Here is a 26365-nt window from a genome sequence, read left to right as displayed (position 1 = left end):
AAATTTTATAGTAACCACATTAAACATTTTTTAAGATGAAAATAATTTTAATAATTTATTTACCCTAATATATGTAAAATCATATCAACATGGAATTGGTATAAAATTATTAAAGATCTATTTTGCCTTATATTTTTTCACACTAAGTCTCTGACATCCAGTGCTTATTTTTATGTTTAGAGCATATCTTAATTTGGAATAGCCACATTTCAAGTGCTTAGTAGTCACATTTGGTTATTGGCTACCCTTTTGGACACCATAGGTTTAAACGATACAGTTCAGAAACATAGAATAAATTAAATAACCATAAACATTTGAAATGAAAGTTGTTTTTTTTTTTTTAAGATTTTATTAGAGAGAGCGAGCATGAGAAATCATGAGCAGGGGGGAGGGGTAGAGGGAGAAGCAGACTCCCTGCTGAACAGGGAGCCTGACAAGGGACTCGATCCCAGGAGCCCGGGATCCTGCCCTGAGCTGAAGGCAGACACTTAACCAACTCAGCCACCCAGGCACCCTTGAAATGAAAGTTTAATGTAGTAGAAGACTTGTCATAAGGCAGTATGTGAGGGCGCCTGGGTGGCTCAGTTGGTTAAGCGACTGCCTTCGGCTCAGGTCATGATCCTGGAGTCCCGGGATCGAGTCCCGCATCAGGCTCCCTGCTCAGCAAGGAGTCTGCTTCTCCCTCTGACCCTCCCCCCCTGCTCTCTCTCTCAAATAAATAAAATCTTTAAAAAAAATAAGGCAGTATGTGATCTATTATAAATTAATTGTATGAACAATTGGACGCAGAGAAGCCATGGAAAAACCTTTATAGGGACAGCCACAGAAGAACCCTTTACAAATAACAGTTTGAATTGTTTTTTTAAGAAGTGATATAGGTCCACATTCCTTTATCTGTAATTTTGGGGCCAGATGTGCCTCAGAATTCAGTATTTTATGAATTTTAGGAAGGCAATATCGTGCTATCTTATATACTAACCCCACTGAGCCTAGAGCAGTACCCTACCATTAAACACATTAATATTTCTTTTTTTAAAGCCATATTAATATTTCTGTGCTATACATAGGACTCTCCTCACTAAGTGGAATAAATTAATATTTAACTTGTTTTACAAATTTTTTTTTAATTTTTTAAATTGTGGGTAAAGGATTCTGTACCAATATTGAGATGGAGAAGTGAACAATTTTGACAAAAGCAAAGAAGCAGGAGAAGGACAGACATGTTTTAGTGGCTGGAGTTTGCTGAAATACAGAAATGTTTTCTAAGTGATAAGATATTAACAGTCTTTGAGCAGTGTTTACCACAGTAGGTACTATTCTCTGAGATCCTTACATCTAGTAGAATAGATATCCATGTACACATGTACTATAAAGGGAAATAGGCCAACTGTAATAAAACAGACTGTGAGGGCGCCTGGGTGTTTCAGTCAGTTAAGCGTCTGCCTTTGGCTCAGGTCATGATCTCAGGGTCCTGGGATCAAGCCCCGAGTTGGGCTCCCTGCTCAGCAGGATGTCTGCTTCTCCCTTTCCCTCTGCCTGTCTCCCCCCACTTGTGTGCTCTCTCTCTGAAATAAATAAAAAATTTAAAAAAAAAACACAGACTGTGATATTGTTACAAAGATTATAGAAACCTAGGAAGAGAAAGTGCTTTGTTTTACTATGACTCTGGCAGTTAATCGTGTATCAAATGATATATCATACCTTATTAATTGGAAATATTCTTCTTAAAACAATTACTTTTGACCTATATTGCCCCATTTTAGATTTTTAAAAGCCGCTTACCTTAATTAAAATTTCTATTTACCTCTTTCTTTGTTTTTTAAAGTTCTGGTCTTCATTAGTAGCAGTTTGCTTATTATTTGTCTTGCCCTTCCACAAGGTGGCAATGAAGCACCCCTCTGCTGTTACTGCCTGCAATCTGGACTTAGAAAACTTGATCACAGACTCAAACAGAAGCATTGCAACCCTGGCCATTACTACACTCCTCAAAACAGGGAGTGAGAGCAGTGTGGACAGGCTCATGAAGCAGATATCTTCTTTTGTGTCTGAAATCTCAGATGAGTTCAAGGTAAAAGTTTAAATATGGTCATGTTTCTCCCAGTCTCTGGCTTGCCTATTTCTTTTCTTAACAGTATCTTTTGATGAGTAAAAGTGTTAAATTTTTATGAAGTCCAATTTGTTAATTTCTTTCACTGTTCTATTGCCTTTGTCTACTTCCAGGCCTTAAAGATATTTTCTTATGTTTTCTAAACGTTTTATGGGTTCAGCTTTTACATTTTGGTCTATTATCCAATTTGAATTAAATATATATATATTGTGTGTGATAAGTTCAGGGTTTTGTTTTTTTCTTTCCCATACTAATATCTAGTCATTCCAGCATAATTTGTTGAAAAAGTCTTCTTTTTCCCCATCAGAGTGCTTTAGCATCTTTGAAAAGCAGATAACTATATAATTGTAGGTATATATCTAGGTTCCTTATCACATTCCGTTGACCTATTTGTCAATCCTATGCTAGTACCATACTGTATTGATTAATGTAGCTTTATGGTGCTTCTTAAATGTAAAGCAGGTGGTCTTCCAACTTTGTCCTTTTTTAAAATATTCTAGGTCCCTTACATTTCCATATAAAATTTAGGATCAGCTTATAATTTCTATAAAGTCTGCTAGAATTAGGATTGGAGTTATGTTGAATCTATAAATCTGGGGGGAACTGACATCATTATGGTATTCTTCCAGTTCATGAATATGGTATACCTCTCCCTTTATTTGGTCTTCTTTAATTTCTCTGAGCAGTGTTTTATAGCATTTACTCTATCGATCTTGTACACATCTTTTATTAAATTTATATCAAAATATTTTATACTTTTATATCCTATTGAAATTTCTATTTTATTGTTTGCTAGTATATAAAAATAGATATATATATTTTTTGCTTTCTCATAACTTGGTATCCTTGCTGAGTACCCTTATTGGTTCCAGTAGTTGTTATGCATTTCTTAAGATTGTCTGTATAAATAATGTTATCTGTGAATAGAGACAGTTTTGCTTCTTCATTTCCAATCTAAATGCCTTCCCTTTCTTTTTCTTGCCTTATTAAAATGACTAGGATTTCCACTATAATGTTGAATAGAACTGGTGAGAATGTGTCAGAGATGATCAAAAGAACAATAAAATAAATTTCAGTTAAAAGAATTAAAGTAGAAAGATTTTATTATTTCATTCTTATTTCTCAAACAAGTATAACTTGCTCTGTTTACTCTCTTCTATATATCTAGACTTTTTATCTTTATTTATTTTTTTTAGAGAGAGTACACAGGAGCACTGGGAGAGGTATAGAGAGAATCTTAATCAGGCTACACGCTCAGTGTGGAGCCTGACACAGGGCTCGATCTCGGGACCCTGAGATCATGACCTGAGCCAAAATCAAGGGTCGGATGCTTAACTGAGTCACCCAGGCACCCCCTATATCTAGACTTTTAAAAAACAAACTTAGCCTATATATTCAAGTAGACATTTTGAATCTTGGGGAACCTTAGGAGGTTATGAAGGTCACTGTGTAGTATAGCTTACTGAATGAGTCTCCTGTGCTTAGGTATATAGATAGATTTCAGTATTTTGCAATTACAAATAATGCTGCAGTGGATAACCTGGTGCATATGTTTTCTTAAAATGTTGGAGATTCATCTCAGGGTCAGTTCATAGAAGTTCATATGCTAGGTTGAAGGGTAAATCAATATGTAGTCTATTTGTAGAGAATGCTAAATTCCACTAGCACGTATAAGAGTGCCAGTTTCCCCATAGCCTCACCAGTAGAGTGTATTGTGTTTTGAAGTTTTGTCAGCTTGGTGGATGAGAAAGTGATCTCAGTATAGTTTTAATGAATTTCTCTTCTTAATGAGGGAAGTTAAACATCTTTTTACATTTTTAAAGATCATGTAATACTTCTTTTTGAATATCGTTTGTTCATCTCTCTTTTCCATTTTTCTATAGGAATTTTGGTCTTTTGTTTCCTCAATTATTTCAAGTTTTGTTTTTTTTTTTAAGATTTTATTTATTTATTTATTTGACAGAGAGAGACACAGCGAGAGAGGGAACACAAACGGGGAGTGGGAGAGGGAGAAGCAGGCTCCCCGCTGAGCAGGGAGCCCGATGCGGGGCTCGATCCCAGGATCCCGGGATCATGACCTGAGCCAAAGGCAGACGCTTAACGACTGAGCCACCCACGTGCCCCTCAAGTTTTTTTAATATATTAGGGATATTAGTTCTTTATCCATGAAATATGTTATGATATATTCTCCCAGTTTGTCATTTGTCTTTTGACTTTTCTTATGGTGTCTTTTGTTATTTTTATGTAGTAAGATTTGTCAATCTTGTTGCATTTGACTTTTGGGTAGTAGAAAACTTTCCCTTCAGGGGCGCCTGGGTGGCTCAGTTGGTTAACTGTCCGACTCTTGATTTGGGCTCAGGTCATGATCTTAGGGTTCTGAGATCAAGCCCCATGCTGAGCTTCATGCTGGGCGTGGACCCTGCTTAGGGTTTTCTCTCCCCCTCTCCTTCAGCCACTTCCCCCACTCTGGAAGGAAGGAAGGAAGGAAGGAAGGAGGGAAGGAAGGAGGGAAGGAATGAAGGAAGGAAGGAAGGAGGGAAGGAGGGAGGAATCTAGGAAGCTTTTCCTTCAGATTATAGAATCTGATTGGGTGAATAAGGATTCACCTATGATTTCTTCCAGTGCATGCATAGTTCCATGTTTTCATTTAGATCTCTGATACATTGGATTTTTTTTATTTTATGTTAATCAGTATACATTACATCATTAGTTTTTGATGTAGTGTTCCATGATCCATTGTTTCTGTATAACACCCAGTGCTCCATTCAGTATGTGTCCTCTTTAATACCCATCACCAGGCTAACCCATCCCCCCACCCCTCTCCCCTCTAGAATCCTCAGTTTCTCAGAGTCCATAGTCTCTCATGGTTCGTCTCCCCCACTGAATTCCCCCCCTTCATTGCTCCCTTCCTACTATCTTCTTTCTTTATTATTATATATGGTATGAGAAATAGATCTAATCTTATCCTTTTTCAGTGATTATCCAGTTGTCCCCCCCATTTTATTTAAAAGACTGTCTTTGCCCCAGTAATTTGAGATACCACCTTTATCATCTGCTAAAGTTCCATATGTATGTGGGTCTGTTTTTGGGCTTCCTATTCTATTCTGTTGTTCATTTATTCATATATCAATACCACACACTATTTTAAATATACACACTTTGTAGGATGTATTAATAGCTCTCAGTCCTCTTGCATGGCTCTTTGTTTTCATTCTTTCCCTAGCTATTCTTACATGTTTATTTTTCCTTATGAATTTTAGTATTAACTTGTCTAGCTTCATGAAAAAATCTCATTGGCATTCTTGTGGGATCACATCAAGATATCTTGATGATATTGAGACATCCTATCCAAGAACGAGGGATATCTTTTAACTTGTTCAAGTCTACTGTTGTCCCTTTCAAGAATATTTTATGTATTTTTGTTAGTTTTGAATGCTTTTAAAATGCTTTTCTTATTTTGTTTGTTGTTGCTGTTATAAATGATTGTATCCAGTGTATCTTCTAACTAGTTATGCATGTATATGTTCCCTTTGTATACTGCAAGATCTCTTCCAGCCATAGAAGATAGAGCGTCTGCCTCTAAAAGTAAAGGGCAGGTTTCCACACAGTCCTAGAAGATACAGCTAGTGCTTTCCCTAGAGCCTGCTCACTGTCCAGGATAATAAAGAAGTTTCCCCTCAGCACAAAGGTCCAGCTGCTTACTACCCTCTTTAGAATATTCGAGTTCCACACCTCAGGGTTCTTAATGAGAGCTACTGTGGCCGTTTTCACATTGCCCTCTGAGGAAACTGGCCCCCAAATGCTGATGCTCTAGCTACTGCTTTTGCTGTATTTAATTGTCCTTCATCTCTGATCCAGGAGTCTTGTGTTTTCTCTACCACAACCCATGAACCTGTGGCAGACTAACTTGTTAGCTTGCAAGTAGGGGAAAATCTCATACCCTGCTCACTTCTTGACAGTGGTCTTCAAAGTTGTAAAATTTTCCTAGAAACCACTTTGTGAAGTGGTTCCTTCGTCATTTTCTATTTCTTCTATGGAAATCGGTCTGTTTATGCTTTTTAAAAAAAATTTATTTATTTTAGAGAGAGCATGAGCACGAGCGAGCAGGGGGAAGGGACAGAGGGAGAGGAGAGAGAGAATCTCAAGTAGACTCCGAGCTGAGCATAGAGCCTGGTGTGGGGCTTGATCTCATGATCGTGAGATCATGCCCTGAGCCCAGATCAAGAGTCCGATGCTTAACCAACTGAGCCACCCAGGCGCCCCTCTGTTTGCTTTTTATTTTTACTCTTCACTTTAAAACTTTTTTGTGCTTATTGGCTTGGAGCAAAGGGATGGGGTCTCTTGAATGAACTTCATTTGTACATTGTTTTTTATTTTCCTGTGAAGTCTCCTTGCCTATCTTTCATGAAGAACCGTTATTGCCCTTCTAGATAACTAGCGTGCCGCCCTAGCTTGCAGTAAATAAGAGGGAAAGTAGGCCTTGTAGCTAAAGGTGTAAAGATGAACGTCCTTTCTGTGTTTGTTTTTCCACAGGTGGTGGTTGTACAGGCAATTAGTGCTCTCTGTCAGAAATACCCTCGAAAGCACAGCGTCATGATGACTTTCCTCTCCAACATGCTCCGAGATGATGTAGGTAGACATGTTTTCATCATAGGAAGTTGCTCTCCTAAATTTTTATGATTCCCATGAAATATCCTACATAGTATTTGTAACAGCTCTATCATCTCAGCATGCCTCCAAAATGGTATGCTTAATTCTGGTTGCTGTTTTATTGTTACTAAACATGCTATTGTTTTAGTTTTCCCCCTTGGAGAAAAAAAAAAACACTTTTGTTTCTTTCAGAAGGGAAAGGAAATGAAATTTGAATATTAGAAGCTTGAGCCTGGGAGTAGAAGCATTTCTCCAAAAAGCGTCCTCAGAATGAATGGCAGTTTTCTCTTTTGCCAGGGAGGCTTTGAATATAAGCGGGCCATTGTGGACTGCATAATCAGCATTGTGGAAGAGAACCCTGAGGGTAAAGAAGCAGGTCTAGCCCACCTTTGTGAATTCATTGAGGACTGTGAACACACTGTTCTGGCTACTAAGATTCTACACTTGTTGGGCAAAGAGGGCCCCAGAACGCCTGTCCCCTCCAAGTATATCCGCTTTATTTTTAATAGGGTCGTACTGGAGAATGAGGCTGTCAGAGCTGGTGAGTCCTTGGAACACTGATACTGATGTATCTGCTAATCTTTTGAAATGTTTGTTAACTCAAGGGGGTGGTGATGAAATTGGAAAATGAAGTTACAAGGTCTATTTGACAGTAGGGTCTTGGAGCATACTTAGGCCAGACACACTGCTCTTGGTCTGTACTCCAATTTCCATCCTCATTTCTGCCTTATGTTAGAGACAAATGACCCTTGACTTTCAGTACGATAGGAATACGGTGATGGCATCATGCATTTTTTCAGAGTCAGCCATCAGTCTGAATATCTATGAACTGTGTGCGTGTATTTCACTTAAGTGACTTTTACACAGGTCTTAGAAATTTTTTTACTTCCTCCTTCCTCTCTAATCATTCCTTCCCCTTAGCATACAAACAGGTGAAAATCTCTCCTATTAAAAATGATAAGCCCTCCTCTGATGCGTTGTTTCTTACTAGCTACTGACTAGACCTCCCCTGTCAGGTAAACTTGAAGCAGCTGTTACTAGCTGCCTCCATGAATTTTTTCTCCATTTTTTTCTTCAACTCACTTTAATCTCGCTCCCTCCCTTAAAAGCCCTCTGGAGCTTCTATTTTTAAAAATTACTTAGAAGCTAGCTGGAAAATCAAGTCAGTCACTGCCATTCTTACCTTTGTTCACCTCTCACTCAGCCTGATGGACTTGTGACTAAACACATCTCGAAACTCTTTCTCCCTGTGGTGTCCACAGTAGCCCGCATCTTCCATCTCTCCCCGGTCTGATTTCTCGGGCCTCTCTTTCATTCCTTAAAATACTAGTTTTTCTTGGGAGTCTGTCTTACAACACACACTCTCTTCCCCGGGGGTCGTCTCGGTGCTCCGCTGGCGTGCGGTGACATCACAGTCCTGTGTCTCTTTCCTGAACCTGTGTGTCCACCGTCTCAGGCACTTCAAGTTCAACCCAAACGCAAATCCTCACCTTTACCATCCACTCCGTTGTGAAGACGGAAACTACTTCTGCTGTTTTAGAACTCCCGTCTGCCCTCTGACAAAATTCTGTCCATCCCACCTCCTGACGATTTCTCTGTCCTCTTTTGTCTCTGTTTTCACAAGACTGCTTTAGGCTCTCCTCCCCCTCAGATGCCCGACTGGTCCAACGGCGTGAGTCCCACGGGCATCCGGTCTGTTCTCCACACTCCGCATACAGGATGTGCTTACAAACTGGCTGTAGTGCAGTCTGCCACAAATACCCAAATTTATCCTGTATTTAACGTCCACTCCTAAGAATTCTGAGGCGCACCTGTCCCTACTTTGTTCTCCCCCTGCTCTCCAGTGCAGAGCGTCCGCCTTAGCTTCGCTTGGCTGTGTCCGTTCCAGTATCGTACATGCACTCTATGCCCGTAATGCTCCCCCCCCTTCTCCTTCTGGCGAACGCTGCTTGGCCATCAGGTGTTCGCACAGCTAGCAAGTGTCAGCTCCTCGGCTTACTTCTCCAGCAGTTCTAAGTTGCATCCTGGATGGAGTTCTCCCAGGACTTCCTCGTTATCTCTTTCCTCGCCTGTCTTCCCCACTAGAGTACAAGTCCTGGAGGTCAGGAACTGTGTCTTTCCTCTTTCCGCCCCCAGCACCTGGCACAATTCCTGACAACGGTTAGGTGGGCGATAATTCTTTTACTGAATGAAGTGAATTTAACAACAGAGTTTCTTATTATGCGTGGGGCTGGTTGTTTGAGTTAGAGCTGAATTACATCACTGTGATATACAAGGGGTTGTGGTCAGAGTGGAGGAGAGCTCATGTAAGAAATACATATGATTCTTGGAGGATTTTCCTATCCATAGCTCTCTTGGGCCTGCAGATTTCTAGTTATGCGTACATGGATCAAAGAAATAAAGTCAAGAAACGCTCTTTTTTAATTTTTTTAATGATGATTGCTTAACTCTGAGAAATAGTATTTATGTTGTTTTATTTTATGCTTCATTCTAGCTGCTGTGAGTGCTTTGGCTAAATTTGGGGCTCAAAATGAGAATCTTCTCCCAAGCATCCTTGTACTCTTACAAAGGTAAGTAAAACAATGTCTTTAAAAAAAAAGAACATCGTATGGCTGAATAGAGAATTCCTCGTATCAAATGCTTTGTGGGGCCTGAGAGTAGAACAGACGGAGTAAGTCAGGGGCAAATGGCATTTGTTACCTTTCTAATAATCTCGTATGTGTGCTGTGTACATGTAAATTTGACTTTGAATTTCTTTTTTTTTTTTTAAAGATTTTATTTATTTATTTATTTGAGAGACAGAATGAGAGAGAGAGAGAGCATGAGAGGGGGGAGGGTCAGAGGGAGAAGCAGACTCCCTGCTCAGCAGGGAGCCCGATGTGGGACTCGATCCCGGGACTCCAGGATCATGACCTGAGCCGAAGGCAGTCGCTTAACCAACTGAGCCACCCAGGCGCCCCTTGACTTTGAATTTCTGTTGTGTGAGTTTGAGGAAGTAACTTAAATGCCCATGCCTCAATTTGCATAATAGGGGCCAACTTCAAAGTGATTCACCATGGAGAGTTGAAAAATCAGCTTTTCATGGTTTCTCTGACTCCCCATTTGATGAGGAAAAGACCTGCTCTCGCAAATACTCTGTGATTACATCTTGTAATTGAAGCAGAAAAATCACAAGCCAAAGGCTGGCCAGTTTAAATAAAACAAATTGCCATTTGAGTGGTAACAATGCCTGGATTCTGAATCCTTGTTAGTATCCTTGGAAAGCAGAATATTCCTATCTCGTAATTATAAAGAAGTCTAAATCTACCAGGGTCATGTGGTTGCATATTCAAGAATAGACTCCCAGCTGCTATCTTGTGTTGTGTCCTTCCTAATTATTCTAATGCCTACTCATGTTGTGCTTCTGGTTTGGAATGACCCTATTTCTTTACCAATTTAGAACAGTCTCCCAAACTTATGGAGACTGTAGGATCCACCGCGGGCTGTTATGGAGGTCTTTTATAAAAGTAGTATCAGATGATCTGAACTGTGCCCTTTAGGTGTGATAAAGAAGGCTCTTGGCAGTTTTTAGGGTACCGTGACCTGCCTCTTCTGTGTCCCCCTGGACAGGTGTATGATGGATACCGATGATGAGGTTCGGGACAGAGCTACTTTCTATCTGAATGTGCTGCAGCAGAGGCAGATGGCACTGAATGCTACATATATCTTCAATGGTCAGTGAGAGCCAAGAATGGAGACAAATACACTTTTGTTCCCCAAATGGTGTCTTGGAAGCATTATCTCATGATCTGCATACGAGCCGACTTCATTAGGCAAAATGCTTGTTTTTTTTGTCTTTGACTGCACTTCCATTTCTAGGGGAACCTAAAGTAGGTAAAGGCCTAAGGAACATGGCTTGTTCCTTGTTCTCCTCAAGCTCCCTCTTGGTTGGGTTTACCTTTGTTTCTTATGTTATGATTGTTCCCACATGGCTAAGTTGCTTTCTTTTCCGAAAGGTACTTATAATTTGTTGGAAATTTTTGTGCTCTGTTCTCATGCTTCCTTGGGCAAAATGATAAGGCAGTTTTATAAAATAGCTTCATTTTTAATGATTTTGGCTATGAAGTCTATGGTTTTACTCTTCTCTTTTGTCAGAAAACTTAGGTAAATATTACAAATCTGGGCCTGCCTGGATCCTAGGATTGTTATAATGCTGAGATTTCTATTTGATAGGCCTCACCGTCTCAGTGCCAGGGATGGAGAAAGCCCTCCACCAGTACACACTGGAGCCTTCAGAGAAGCCCTTTGACATGAAGTCTATTCCTCTTGCTATGGCTCCCGTCTTTGAGCAGAAAGCAGGTAATGGGAACGCTTAACTGTTAGTTTTTCTATGTGGTTTTTTATGTTTTACATCTGTCAAATATGCTGTTAGTGTATTTGCTCAAATACTTCTTTTCTTTGTTTAATTGTCACTCCTAAATCTTGTGGCACTAAGATGGATGTATTTTTTTTAATTAGGCTTTTAAAAAAGTGGTTTTTTCCTGGGGCGCCTGGGTGGCTCAGTTGGTTGAGCATCCAACTCTTGGTTTTGGCTCAGGTCATGGTCTCAGGATCACAAGATCGAGATCAAGCCCCACATTGGCTCCGCGCTCAGTGGGGGTAGTCTACTTGAAAGATTCCCTCTGCCCCTCCCCACTCTTGCACGTCCGTGTGCGCTCACTCTCTCAGATAAATAAATCTTTAAAAAAAAATTAAAAGTTATCCCCTGGTTTTCACATACAGTATGAAACATTACCTAGATTGAGTGTTTTCTTCTTTGAATGCTAAGTGTTAACAGCATTTAAAGTTCGTGGTCACCATGTGTCTCAGAACAGTGATTGTGCTGTTACCTCCTGTTTTTATTTTCTGAAATTGGTAGTTTCAGTTAATTTTGCTATTGGAGGTTTGTTGTGAAAGAATATATGGGACAAGATCATAAAAAATATTCCCAAAGAATGTCAAACTTTAAAACTCGAACAACAAAAAAAAAAAAAAAAAAAAGGAAAAGAAAAAAAGTGTTTAGTGGCTCAAACTAAGGATGAAAGATATTAGGCTAACCTTCAAATTTTTCAGTTTTTCTGTTGATACTATACCAGTAATTTTTCCTGTTTGAATCATGAGATTTGTTTTATAAATTGCTCCTCCTTTTAAGAGTAATTTTTTTTTTTTGTACCTCCTGGTCCATTTAAAGCAAATTCTGTATCTTTAGGGCCACTTTATTATTTCACAAAATACGTTCACTAAATACACTTTTTAATTTAAGCATCTCTCCACAAAAGGTGACAAAGAACCTACTGGTATGATTGAGGAATAGCTCCTTATATATCTGCTAGAAGTTTCTGTCATTTTTTTTTGTCTGCATTTTTAGCTTGATAGTGGGACAGAAACTCACTTGATTGCTCATATCTGTCTTTGTAGAAATCACACTTGTGGCCACGAAGCCAGAGAAGTTGGCTCCTTCCAGGCAAGACATTTTCCAAGGTATGATGATTTGATGTGTAGAAATAATAGTCTTGCATCCCAGGCATTGTAAATATAATGAAGTCCACTACTTTTATTCAAAGTGACTAATTCTTAGTACAAGAAATCTTGAATATCTATTGTTACAGGTGACAGTTGCTGGGGGCTACCTGGAGTCCATGGGACTTTTCAATTTCCAACTGCTAACTTACTAGCTGGGAATATTGTCTTTACTCTGTATCTTGGTTAACAGGGAACTCAAATTCTCTAAAATGAGGAATTTAGTTTCTTTTTTTTTCAGTAATTCAGTATATAAAAACCCTAAGAGATTATTTCACTAAAGCTTGGGGATATATTAGTTGAGCCTTCAACTGTGACTAAGGCAGTGGAAACTGAAAACATTTTAGGCACCTAGAGTAATGATGTCTGTTCCTCTCTCATGTTACTTTCTTCCTTCTCTTCTTTTTTTCTCAAAAGAACAATTGGCTGCCATTCCCGAGTTTATGGATCTGGGACCCTTGTTCAAGTCTTCCGAGCCTGTTCAACTTACAGAAGCAGAGACGGAATATTTCGTTCGTTGTATCAAGCACGTGTTCACCAATCACATCGTGTTCCAGGTGAGGGACGTGCCCTCACCAGCTCCCATAGCGGCTCCCTGTGTTCAGAGACGGGTATTGCTTCCCCCCTCTGGCTCATGATTCAAGCTGCTTTCTACTGAGAAGGGACTTGGCCTCATTTCTGGGGGTTTTCCTAACTCCATAGCTACAGAAACGCCTCCATATGAGGGCTAAAATTTATAAGGACATAAACCCGAAATGTCTGAAGGAGTCAGACAACATCACATAGGACCTCTTCAGAAACAGTCCTCACTTAACATCAGGGTAAATTAAGTGGGTCGGTCCACGAACTTGGATTTCAGTATGATTCTTAGCTGTCAGACTTCTACCATCTTGTTTGGTAGAACTCAATCTCAGGAGAGAGAAGAAACTGACAAATAAGAGAAACAAAAGTAACTCAAGGCAACCCCTGTTGCCTCAAGAAGTCTTATGAGGAGACCTGCAGGACAGTTCAGAGAGGGAAAGGCTAGAGGGTTCCAGAACGGAGTCGTGGGTCACAGGTGGGAAGGAACAGCTTGCTTGAAAACAGTTGTTAGCCCTCGTAACTCTTCTGTCTGCTGACTTTTCAGTTTGACTGTACCAATACTCTTAACGACCAGCTGCTGGAGAAGGTGACAGTGCAGGTGGACCCGTCGGATTCCCATGAAGTGCTGTGTTGCATCCCAGCCCCCAGCCTCGCTTACAATCAGCCGGGAATATGTTACACTCTGGTTCGCCTGCCTGATGATGACTCGACAGCAGGTACTAACCCACAGGAGGGAAGAGAGAGGAGTAAGAAGGCATTACAACTTGAGCTCTTAAATATCTGGGCAAATGTATGGGGTTCGGGAATATGGTTCTTTTCCAGAACGAAATGTAAGGATAATGACGGTATGTTTATATTTATAAAATTAATTACTGCTGCAGAAATATTAACTTTATAACTAAGTCTCTGAGTAATATTTGCTGGGCGTTTAATGTTAAAAACTGAATGTATATGGTGGTAGCTCAAAAAGGAACTCAGGCTTCCTGGTGGAACGGTGTAACCACTAATGAGGGTTCAGGGACCTGATGTCTCCTGTGAAGGGTCATAGCCTCCTTCTCCCTAATGTTTGTTTCTGGGCCATCCTAAGGACTTTGTATTTAGTAGGTCCATGGCATTTTAAAATAATTGTTTCTGGGGTCCTATCGCACAAGGCTGGTGTCTGAGAGTATGTCTCATCCTGATGATTGGTTTAGCCAACTTCTGTGTAGCCACATTTGAGAAGGGCGTTGTGAGTCTCTCCTTGACCCCATATGCAGATTTGAGAGAGGGGCGGGGTGGCCTATGAAGGAGGGCCAACTGCTAGGGCCAGTAGGGTCCACATATTTGGGGTTTGAGGTCTTATGACTGACCTTTCGTGAATGTCAAATATTTATTGTACTTGATTTCTTTTCCCATTTTCCCACCTGAATTCTTCTCTTCCCACATTCACTCCACATCTCGACATTGTTACCCAGTTTTTACAGAAATAAGCACCCGTATCACATTTATGTTTTGAACAATTTTTATTACTAGTACAGGAAAAAACAATTTTTACTACTAGTACACAAAAAAAACAATTTTTACTACTAATACACGAAGAAACAATTTTTACTACTGGTACAGGAAAAAAACAGAAGTTAACAAAATTCACAAATACTGGGGAAAGAAGTTACAGAGTTACAAGAAATCGTAAAAGTACTAGTAAATAGTTATCCCTGGTCATCATTCAGTTCTGTCTGGGGCTTAACCTGCCTTCTCTTAGCCCCTCTCCCAACTCCCCTTTTAGATGTTGGTTCTGGGAGCCCCTGCCCAATCTCCTCTGTGTTGGACGATAGACCAGGCTACTCACTCTAGCACGAGGTAGATTCAAGTTGGCACCATTGCTGGGTCTGAATCCCAGGTGGTTCCCTCTGGCCCTCGGCGGACCTGCACTTCTCTTCTGCAGCCACTCTGGATCCATAACCCCCTGGGTAGGAAGGCACTTTCCTATCTGGCCTCCAATATTTCTCTTTCAAGCATTTGGCCATCTGACTTTGACTTTTAATCACCTCCTTTATCCCTTTATGAAGTTTCTCTAGCTCCATCCCCTTTTGGCTTCACTTTCTCTCCTGATCTGTTTCCCTCTGTCTAAAGGATGTCCACTAATGAAGCTGGCTGTACTCTTAGGTCAAGCTATTTTATTTACCCTTGTTCCAAACCAGTATTGGGGCCCAGTCTTAACATCGCCCTGTGGCTTTAGCCATCATCCTGGGAAACTGCATTTTATCATTTTTTTTCCCCCAATAGCCACCTCTCCTTTTTTCAAAATTCCCCCCCATATTGTACTTCGAAGGTTTCTGTTTTTTTAAGGGATGCCATTATTTTGCAACTTAATTTTAAAGGGAAGTGAAATGCTGAACTCACTGAAGAATCCCAACTCTTCCCAACTGGGAATACTAGCTCCTCCCATTTCCCCAGGTTCACTTGAATAATTGATAACTCAGGTGCCTCACACCCCAGGGAGTGGTCTTAACAGAATACAAGAAATACAAGTTTACAATATCAAAATACAGAAAACAACAATATCAAAATTACAGAAATTACATTGTACAGGAGAAAACAACCACAACAATAAGAGAAAACATTTCTACCAAGAGAAGAAGCATAGGGAAGGTTTTCTCACCCCTCCTTTCTAAGGAGTTAATTTATTTTTAAAACGTAGATCTTACAAATTAGCCCAGAGGTTTCAACCTTTGGTCTGCTGGCTATGGACTCTTTTGCTTGGTGGTTTGTTAGTATTTTGTTTATAAAAATTTGGCACTTGGAGAACTTTGTTTCCTTTTAAATGTTTCAAAGGGTTTGCTGATTGGTGTTAAACTCTTGTTTAGAGTTATAAACTCTTGTCTTTGCATCTTGGAGAAAAGAAATGGAATTTTGTCTCAACACTTGGACCTTTAACACTTAATTGTTAGTAGTCAATTTATATTTGACCCATCATATACCTGCTTAAAACCAAACTCCTTTCTATTCTTTAGTCTTGGTCAGAAATTCTCACATTTTTAATCTACGGCCAATTCAGAGTCTTTGCTGTGCAAAGAACAGAAGTGAAATACCAGGGCATAGATGGTAATAAGAGTCTTCTACCCCCCCACACCCCCCCTTTTTGCATTTTCCCCACTGCAAATACTATGAATTTTTCCAATCACCTGAAGATCTATACATCACTTCTACTAATTGCAAAAAGTATATTCTTCATACAACCACAGAAGAGAAAAGAAATTACATAGATTGCGATTTCTATCAACTTGAAAACTGTATAGCATAATAGAAAGACAGAGATAGATAGATTTTTGGGAGATAGATTGGGATCTGGATTTTGACTGCTACATATGGACTGGGTAACTTAGACAGATTATTAATTCTCTGTAAACCTTTTAGGACTGTTATAAGGATGAAATGAAATTAAATAAGATGATTAGCATGGTACCAGACACATAGTAAATACTCAATAAATAGAAGTTGTTATTGCTTCAATTCTGGAACTACCCACTTTCTCCCTTTATCGTCTTTAAAATCAAGTCTTCCACAGTTCACAGGACACACACACTCCAACCTCCAGAGTTGTTCTAGCAATTATTCTGATCTTTGCTTCATCTTTAAACTTTCTCTCTCCCCCTTACTTTATATGTGTACAAAAAATCTAAACCCCATCTGACAGAATTTACCTGAACCCAACATCAAGAGGCTCCCGTAAGTCCTTCCTGCAAATCATGGGCAGTGTGTGGAAGGAGTTATCCGTATCACAGATCTCAATTTAGTGAGTCCTACTGGTCCTCTTCTGTCCTCCAGCTGTTCCTCCTTTATGCAAAAATGTTCAGAAAAGCCTTCAAGGCAGCATTCTTTTCTTAGGTCCTTTCCCATTCAGCAACTTTCTTTCCCCTGAGGCTTTACTGCACTCACAGATGACATGTGCAACATTCTACAAATCTTTCCCCTCACTGGACCTCGAGGTTGGCCCCTGCCTGTTGAACTTTTTGTCCCACTCCCTATTCAGAATCACTGTGACCCCTCTATAGCTTGTATTATGGGACCATCAGGCCTTGGTGCCTCACACTTCTCATCTCAGACCACTTCAGCCCATTTAAATAACTCACTCAAAAAGTCTCCAATGGAAATATCCATCCTAAGATCCAGCTGCACAGTATATACGTAGGAGCCTCTTTCTCCTTCTGTCATGAGGGATGCTGATGACAATTCATAGCTCATGTCTACTGCTGGGCTCGACTCTCTGCCAGCACTTGAGCTACTGCAGGATTCCGATGGGCTCCAAACCCCCCTTCCCCGCCCCCCGGCCAATCTGTAGTCTCCATTCCATTATTTGGTGTTTGATATTAATCATAGTAACTACTGACACTCTACATGAACAGCTTCAATTAACTGAAATCTATCTCAGATTTTTTTCACTTTTACCACTTTTACCAACCACTCACTGGGATCCTTATTCATGACCCTTCATGAAACTTTGCATTCTTCCAAGCTAAGCACATATTCCGCATTTTTAATCAAATACTAAAAAAGTAGGATAGGTAGAACATTATTATTCAACCACCACTTCCTCTGCCTCAGTCACCAGAATGGGTATCAGTCTAGCCTTAGATTCAGTATTCCTCCAGTCTGACCCATTATGAGATTGGCCAAGACTACCAGTTTCCAATCTCCTTATTCACCTGCTCATTCATCTTGTCACCGATCTGGCTCTCCTCAAATACACTGAAATTTTTAACATTCCCTTCTCTGCTTATTTTCAGCCTGTCTTCCCATCCTATTTACATGTTCCCTTGTCACCCCATCATCAAGGTACAAATCTTTATTGCTGCCTTTCTTACATGATAACATCTCTCCAGGAGGCAACGTAAACGTGGCATATCCATTCATTTCCTCTTGTCCCTTCTTTTGGCCTTAGGGAAAAACCTCTGCTTGTTTGTAGCACTCAGGCTTGCTTCTACATGGGAACTTCCTCCTTAACCTACTCTCATCACTCAGAATTCCTCTGATGACTTACACGCACCTTCATCTTTGGACACCTGAAGCACCTTCAGGCTTCACTTCCTAAATTTATCTCCAGATGATATGACGTTACTCTCCTGGATCTACCCACTTCCCTGTGATTATCTGAGAGAGTTTGCAGGCAGACACCTCTTTTCCTACAACAGTTAATTTTTATATATTCCTCGTATTTTCCTTTATCCCATTAACGGTGATCAAGTTAATAGGCAGTGCTGTGCGTCATAACCAATAGAACGTTGCTCAATAATTCTGAGAATTATTTAGTAAGTACACTGTCAGCTTAATTCCAATTTCATTTTAACCACTTCTCTTTCCATTTTTCCTCTGCTCATTTCCATTGGAAAAACAGTAAACATATAAGTAGGGTGTCAACGTCAACAGCATACATATTTACCAGTGCTCGGTGTGGTGCTTTCAAAGTCCAGTGAGCTGCCCTGGACCACCCGTGCTTTATGCTTGGCTGTCCCATAGCCTCTCCCTCTGGGAATATTCTACATTGTCTATCGTCCCATCAGAGAGCGCTTGCCCGCAGATACAACAGCACCCACTTGTTCTCATATTAGCATGCTGCTGCCCTCTGGCCTCATTACCACACACACCTTTCCTCTTGCCCCCAGAGCTGCCGATATCCCCGGATGGGAGTTCTTCAGGGCACTCTTCCATTCTCCGCGATGCCCTTTTACCAAACCCAAGCCCCTCAAGCCGCCACAGGTTCTCTACTCCTCCACTGGCCTATCCCTTTGTTGTCCCATCTCCTGTGACACACCCTCGACTACCCTCCCATGGCGGCCCCAGACTCCACTGTCTCTCGTTTACATACTGTGTGCAGGATCACTGTGCGCAGAGACAGACCCTTGGCTCTACCCTCAGCATCCTGTCCGACTTTACCACCGCCTGCCGGGCACGTGCGGGAGTCCCCGCGCTGGTCCGGCACATCTTCTCCCTACCTGACCTGCACCCTGGGTGACCAGCTTCTTCATCCTCCGGGTGCTGTACTGACTCCCATCTGAGGCTGCCAGCCTCCGCCCCCCCCCCACCCCCGCCAGCATACCGGAGGCCTTCTTGGCTACATCCATTTGCTCGCTGTCTGCCTGGGCCGGGGTCCTTCTCCCCCACGTCTGACAGCCCTGACTCTGGGGCCGACCCCGTCACCTACCCCGGCTCAGGGGCTCACCTGCTCAAGCGTCACGTCTCTGCCCGCCTTCCACTCGGCCCTTTCCACCCAGTGACTCTCACCCGAGGACCCATGACCCCCGAGACCGCCTATCAGCATCATCGTCTGGGCGTGTTTTTGGGTTTGCTTTTGTGGGTTTTTTTGGGTGTGTTTTTGCACTGAGCAGAGCACTGCTCCCCCTCAGATGTTCTGATAGGCCTGCCTTGGGGGCCATGCCCACAGCCCCCCTCGGGTGAAAGCCACCCCCCCCATCCTCGGGAGGAGTCACTGCAGTGGAAGCCCACCCCGACTCCCTGGGCTGCACTCTCTGCCCTCGCGCACCTCTGGCTTCCACCAGTCGTCACTGACACTGTTCCTCAAATCCCAGCATTTCCCCACACTCGGACATTGACCCGGCTCTGTCCTCTTGGCACCACCGCATGCCTTCTGTGTTTACTCTTTGACACTGACTTGCCGCAAACCCCAGTGTGCATCAGAGCATTGTTCTCTTCACATACCTTCCCCCACTCCTCCTCTGCCTCCAGCATTTGACTCTCGGGCATTGTGACAATATCAGTGCAAACCTGCTCCTTTTCAGCAATTGCCATTATTCCTTTCCCTATGTTACCCCCCTCGTTGCAGACCCGTGACTTCATCCCCCTGCAGAGCCTTGCCCCTGTGGTCCTAATGGACCTGTGTGACTCCTGCCAAGCCCACTTCCATTCCGCCTTTCCTGCAGCTACTCGCCTGTGTCCTCTCTGGGTGGATTCACTGGTCTTCCCCACCTGCTGCCCAGCCTGCGGTCGTCATCCCCGACATTGTACGTGTGTCCGTCCACAAGCTCGGTGAAAGAATGTTTTTCTCCGTGCCTGGAGCACAACTCCTATCCCCCTACCCCCCATCCCTATGCCCACTGATCCCAACCCTGCCCTTCCACCCAACCCAGTAAAACGTGACCCACACCCCAGCCCGACCCACACCCCAGCCCGACCCTCTCCCCAACCCCATCCCCAACCCCAGCCCCGACCCTGACCCCGTCCCCCAGCCCTGTCCCACACCCCAGCCCGACCCTCTCCCCAACCCCGTCCCCCATCCCCAACCCCAACCCCGACCCCATCCGCGACCCCAGCCCTGACCCCAACCCTGTCCCCGACCCCAGCCCCGACCCCGTCCCCTAGCCCCGACCCGAAACCCAGCCCCGACCCCGACCCCAACCCCAGCCCCGACCCCAGCCCCGTCCCCCAGCCTGTCCCACACCCCAGCCCGACCCTCTCCCCAACCCCATCCCCAACCCCGTCCCCCATCCCCAACCCCAGCCCCGACCCCGTCCCCAACCCCAGCCTCGACCCTGTCCCCCAGCCCCGACCCCGACCCCAGCCCCGACCCCAGCCCCGTCCCCGACCCCAGCCCCGTCCCCGACCCCAGCCCCGACCCCGTCCCCGACCCCAGCCCCACCTCCCACCCCGTCCCCTCCGGATCCGTAGTAAAGAGCCTGGCCGAAAAGTTCTACCCTCGCCACCACACTCAAGGCTGTGGGGGCAGCCGCTGTACCACGTCCCCTCCTTCCCTCCTTCCCCAGGCCACCACTCAGGCTGCCATGGGCTGGCCCAGCTCTCGCAGCTTCCCTCTGGGAGGCACCCCGGAGATGGGCCAGGATGCATTCTCTGCCACCTCCCTCTTCTCTGCTCACCCTGTTGGTGTCCAGCCTGTTCCCCCTCTCCTCCGTCCCCTGGGTGCCTCCCTTCACCCTGCCTGTCTCTGAGACGTGACCCTCCCGTCCCACTGCATCACGGCCCCATTTGGACATTGCTTCCTGCAGCCTTTCCTCGTGGGCTGCGTCTCTTCCCTTCCCTCCTCAGCCCAGGGAAAGCACCTGCCTCTCCTCGAGGACCCATGCGTCTCCACGCTCCCCAAAGCCTGTCCTGTAGTCCCACTGGGTCATCCCTTCACCATCGGGATGCGCTCCCTTCCCGGGACCTGCTCTCAGCCCACCCTCTTTCCATCCCCTCAACAGGCCACGTTCTCTCTGAAACCATCTGCTGTCGCTCGTCTTGGTCCTTCTGCTGGCTCTGACCTGCCCCCCTGCGTGAGGCTCCCTTCTCCCTAGCCTCACCCCACCTCACCTTCCTCCTCCCTCCTCCCTTTCAGTCAAGCCCTTGCCCACGGGACCTCACCCCAGACCTGCACCCTCAGCTCGTCCTCCTTCCCTCACCTGCCCTGCTTCCGTTCCGTCCCCTGATGGACCCCTGCCCACCACCCTTGCCCTGCACACCCACTGACGCTGCCCAGCTCCCCCTTTGCCCTCCATCCCGCTTGGCCACGTGATTTGGAGCCCATCCTGTTGCTCTCCATCCCAGGGAACCTTGCCACGTCTGTTGTCCACCCGATGAAGCCTCCGAAGCAAGTGTCCCCAGTCGCTTCTCGGCCTTTTGGCTAAGATCAAGTGAAGCAAGTGTCCCCAGACCTGACCATCCCGCCCCTTGCTCTCCCCCGGGGCCCCTCTGCTGCCGACACCATCTTCCTGGACTAACCCCGTGGCACCGCACTGGTTCGTATGTACAGCCCCGTACAGTCCCTGCCCCAGACCAGCCCTGCAGCCCTCCAGCCCCCTGAGGCAGCACACGCACATTCCGTGGTTGCTGCGAACTTCCCCTTCTGCCTTGGTTTCCACACACTCCTCCACTCTGTGCATCTTTTCTACCCACACAATGGACTCCAACCACATGAGTCCATCCCGAGTCCCTGAAGGGACCTGCCAGAGGTCTCTGTGCCGGATTTGTCTTTCTGTGCCGTGCTGCCGCTCCTCCTCTGTTTACCCGGTGTTGTGGTCTCCTTCCCCTCCTGCCCTGAGGGCCCTAGTCTTCAAATGTCTGGCCCTTGGCATCTCAGCTCTGCTCCTGTCATCGGGCCTGACTACCACACACGCCACTCCTCCCTGCCTATGCCATGCTGACATCCCCGACGGGGGCTCTTCAGGCCACCTCCCTCTTTTCAATACTGCCCCCCTTACCGTCCCTGAGCACCCTGCACGTTCATGAGGTTCTCTGTCCTCCCTCATGCTGTGTGCCCTTCCTCTGCCCATGGACTCCCCTGACCCGCCTGCACCCCTCCTACGTCATTCGTGGCCGCTCTCTCCCTCCTGGATGCAGAAGCACTTCGCACAGTCCATCCTCTGCTTCCTCTCCCACTCGTCTTCCAGAAACACTCTGCCTCATCGGCACCCCGTCCCACTCCCCCACCCCCTTCCAGTCCTGCCGTGGGTTCAGTGCTCTCTTCTGCACATCTGCTCTCCTCTGACCTGCCCTCAGGCTCTTCTGCCGCCAGGCTCTTGGTCCCCAACCTGCTCTACTGAACCCATCTTCTCCCCAGTTCACCCTAAATACTCTATCCTTTTGTGTGGACCATCCTGGACACAGTGGCTGCTTCTCTGGACTTCTCTCTCACCTTCATTGTCTCCCTCTGCCCGTCACTGACACGGTTGACTCCTGCCCTTTAAATGAGCTCCACCTTGCCCACGTCATCCTCCCACCTCTTCCATGGCTTCCTCACGCCCTGGTCCCCGCTCGGGGCACACGGCTCCTGATGTCTCCACTCCTCTGGACCCTCTGCCACCCTCTCGGCACACTGCACCCCCCGACCCTCTGACAGGCCTCTCCCGCCCTCCCTGCCAGGCACCATCACCTGTCCTTCGTCACTCTTCTCGCCCTATGGACCAGCTGGCCTCTCCCACACTCTCCCACCCGCTGCAGACGGCCCGCCTGCCCCACCCCCAGGGCCCTGGCTCGGCGCCCCCCTGCTTGGCGACTCGACTGCATACTTGGCAAAGGGACTGTCCCGTGACCTGAGCCACCTGACATTCCTGCAGCCACCCTCTGGGAGCCGTCCAGCTGGACTCCGCGGGCTTCTGTGCCGAGCGCTCCCTGCTCCATCCCTCACCTGCTGCTCAGCCCAGTTCAGTGGTCTTTGCCTCAGACGCACGGTACTGAATCCGCACACTGCAGCCACTCCCATGTCCCTCCGCCTTCCTCTTCAGGTGTCCGCAGCTAGTCTGCCCTCCCGACCGCCTCCCGACCCCCCTTTCCACTGACAGGAAATCCCAGCCTCCAGCCCCCACCCCCCGCCCCATCGTACCAGAGGCCTTCTTGGCTACATCCATTTGCTCGCTGTCTGCCTGGGCCGGGGTCCTTCTCCCCCACGTCTGACAGCCCTGACTCTGGGGCCGACCCCGTCACCTACCCCGGCTCAGGGGCTCACCTGCTCAAGCGTCACGTCTCTGCCCGCCTTCCACTCGGCCCCTTCCACCCAGTGACTCTCACCCGAGGACCCATGACCCCCGAGACCGCCTATCAGCATCATCGTCTGGGCGTGTTTTTGGGTTTGCTTTTGTGGGTTTTTTTGGGTGTGTTTTTGCACTGAGCAGAGCACTGCTCCCCCTCAGATGTTCTGATAGGCCTGCCTTGGGGGTCATGCCCACAGCCCCCCTCGGGTGAAAGCCACCCCCCCATCCTCGGGAAGAGTCACTGCAGTGGAAGCCCACCCCGACTCCCTGGGCTGCACTCTGCCCTCGCGCACCTCTGGCCTCCACCAGTCGTCACTGACACTGTTCCTCAAATCCCAGCATTTCCCCACACTCGGACATTGACCCGGCTCTGTCCTCTTGGCACCACCGCATGCCTTCTGTGTTTACTCTTTGACACTGACGTGCCCCAAACCCCAATGTGCACTAGAGCATTGCTCTCTTCACACCCCACCCTCACACCCCTCCCACCCCCCACCCTTTATGACAGTATCTTTGGCCCTAATCTTGTCCTTTGGGTGTTTGCCATCGTCCCTTTCACTAGGTTACCCCTCCAGATTTCAGACCCGTGACACCGTGTCTCTGCAGAGCCTTGCCCTGTGGTCCTCACGTCCCTCTGACTCCTGCCAAGCTGACCTTCCCTTCTGCTTTTCTGTAGCTACTTTCCCTTGTCCTCTGCGGATGGATTCACTGGTCTTCACTGCCCTCTCCTCAGCCTATAGTCGTCATTCTCAACCCTGGACATGTAATCAGCCCACAAGCTCAGTTAAAAAAGATGGTTTTCTCAGTACCTAGAGCATGGCTCATGTGTCCCAACCCCCAACCCCCCCATGCCCAACCCTACCCTCCCGCAAACCCAAGCCACACCCCAACCCAAATACCATCCCCCACCCCATCCCCCCACCCCCCCTCCCACCAGACCCCCCTCCCGCCCCTGACCCCACCTCCCGCCCCTGACCCCACCTCCCACCCCAACCCCGCCGGATCCATAGTAGAGCCTGGCCAAAAATTATCCCCTTGCCACAACATTCAAGACTATAGGAGCAGCCGCTGCTAGCCACCCTTTTCTCCCCTCCTTTCCCATTCCTCTACTGCCACTGGAGGGCCCAACACTGGGAACTTCCTTCTGATTGGCACCACTGGGACCTGCCTGGATTCCTGCCTGTTACCTCCCTCTTCTCCTTGCTCCCCCTGTTGGATGTCAGTCTCCTGTCTCCTTTCCTCCCCACACTTCATTCTCCCTCCTCCCCTGGGTGCCTCCCTTCACCCTGCCTGTCTCTGAGACATGACCCTCCCGTCCCACTGCATCACGGCCCCATTTGGACATTGCTTCCTGCAGCCTTTCCTCGTGGGCTGCGTCTCTTCCCTTCCCTCCTCAGCCCAGGGAAAGCACCTGCCTCTCCAGCTCCCCAAAGCCTGTCCTGTAGTCCCACTGGGTCATCCCTTCACCATCGGGATGCGCTCCCTTCCCGGGACCTGCTCTCAGCCCACCCCCTTTCCATCCCCTCAAAAGGCCATGTTCTCTCTCAAACCATCTGCTGTCGCTCGTCTTGGTCCTTCCGCTGGCTCTGACCTGCCCCCCTGCGTGAGGCACCCTTCTCCCTAGCCTCACCCCACCTCACCTTCCTCCTCCCTCTCTTTTCCCTTTCAGTCAGTCCTTTGCCCACGAGACTTTACCCCAGTTCTTCCATTCCTCCTCTTCTTTCTTCCCTTGACTCCGGTGCTTCCTTCTCTCCACCAGGTTTGAGGACTCACCCTGTCCATTGTGCTTGATCTCCCACTCCTCGTTGACATGGTGCAGACCTCCTTTGCCCTCTTTCCCTCTTGGCCATGTTCCCCTCACGACGCCCACCTGCAGACTGAAGGCCCTCCTGTCACTCTCTATCCCACTGTGCCTCACCTCATCTACTGTCCGCCAGAGGAAAGGAGTTCCCAAAGCCCCAGTCCCCGCCGTCCGCCCCCCTGCTCTCTCCTTCTGTGCGCCTCCACAATCCTAATCATCTTAGTCTAAACCTGTGACATGCCACTGGTTTGGAAGGTCTTAGTCCTTCTCTGGTTCCCTGTGCAGTATCTCTGCTCCATGTTAAACCTCCATTCTTCAGCCCTGGGTTACAGAGGAAGCAGATATTTGGCTATTAAAGCAAAATGTCCCTTCCACCTTGGTTCCCACCCACTCCCCCACCATTTCTAAGCAGATTTGCTACCCATACACTGGACTCCATCCATCTGAGCCCACCTCAGTGACCCTGAGGTGACCTGTCATGGTTTCTGTACAGGGCCTGTCTTAATGTGCAGTGTCGCCCCATCGCTGTTTCACGTTGGTTATCAGGACTCCTTTCCCCACCTGCTCCTGAGGACCCCAGGGAGTCAAATGTCTGAACTATGGTGTGACAGCTCTGTTGAGCTCAGCTCTGTTCCTGCCCTGATCCCTTACCCCGCCCACCACCTCTCTCGCCTTCAGAGACCTGCTGACGTCCCCAGATTGGGAGCTCCTCAGCCTTCCCCTATTTCGAGGTGCCCCCTTTACAGACCCAGAGTCCCTCCTGCAGTCATGATTTTCTCCCCTTTTCCATGCTGTTTGTTGCTTTGTTTTCCCATTAAGTTCCCTGACCTGACTCTCATCTAAAGGACCACCTTCCATGGCTGCCTGAAACTCCACAGTCTTTCTTTTTCCATGCCGGATGCAGACTGACCTGGCTTGGCCCATCTCACGCATTTGCTCCTGCTCTTGTCTTCTAGAGACCTCTTCCTCTTCAGCAACGCATCCCGTTTCCCCCACTGTACGCCCCTCATGCGGCAGATTTCCTAGGCTTTCCTTGACATCTCCTCTGTTTTGACGAGCCCTCTTGCTCCTCCTTGCTGTCACCTTCGTCCCCAACATGCTGTACTAAATCCATCTCTTGTCCCAATTTGCCCAAAGCCTTTTCAGGTCCGCCATTTTGGAGGGTGTCGCTTCCTTAACCTCCTCTCTGAACTTTCATCATCTTACCGTGCACTTGCTGATACGGCTGTG

At 46.3% G+C, this 26365-nt stretch overlaps 1 protein-coding gene across 2 annotated transcripts in view; it reads left to right on the top strand.

Annotated features, from left to right (window-relative positions):
- The window catches only part of COPG2 (COPI coat complex subunit gamma 2), a 116885-nt gene that overhangs the window by 60871 nt on the left and 29649 nt on the right, over positions 1–26365 (top strand). For both annotated transcript variants that reach the window (XM_027573194.1, XM_027573195.2), the window contains exons 12-20: positions 1880–2068; positions 6641–6736; positions 7055–7298; positions 9252–9327; positions 10367–10470; positions 10970–11095; positions 12194–12256; positions 12713–12852; positions 13422–13593. In XM_027573194.1, the coding sequence (XP_027428995.1) occupies positions 1880–2068; positions 6641–6736; positions 7055–7298; positions 9252–9327; positions 10367–10470; positions 10970–11095; positions 12194–12256; positions 12713–12852; positions 13422–13593 (1210 nt within the window). The remainder of the gene's footprint in view (positions 1–1879; positions 2069–6640; positions 6737–7054; positions 7299–9251; positions 9328–10366; positions 10471–10969; positions 11096–12193; positions 12257–12712; positions 12853–13421; positions 13594–26365) is intronic.

Source organism: Zalophus californianus, chromosome 12 (genome assembly GCF_009762305.2).
Source record: "Zalophus californianus isolate mZalCal1 chromosome 12, mZalCal1.pri.v2, whole genome shotgun sequence".
NCBI classification, from domain to species: domain Eukaryota; kingdom Metazoa; phylum Chordata; class Mammalia; order Carnivora; family Otariidae; genus Zalophus; species Zalophus californianus.
The sequence above is the reverse complement of the archived record's forward strand: the minus strand, read 5'-3'. Positions and strand labels throughout refer to the sequence as shown.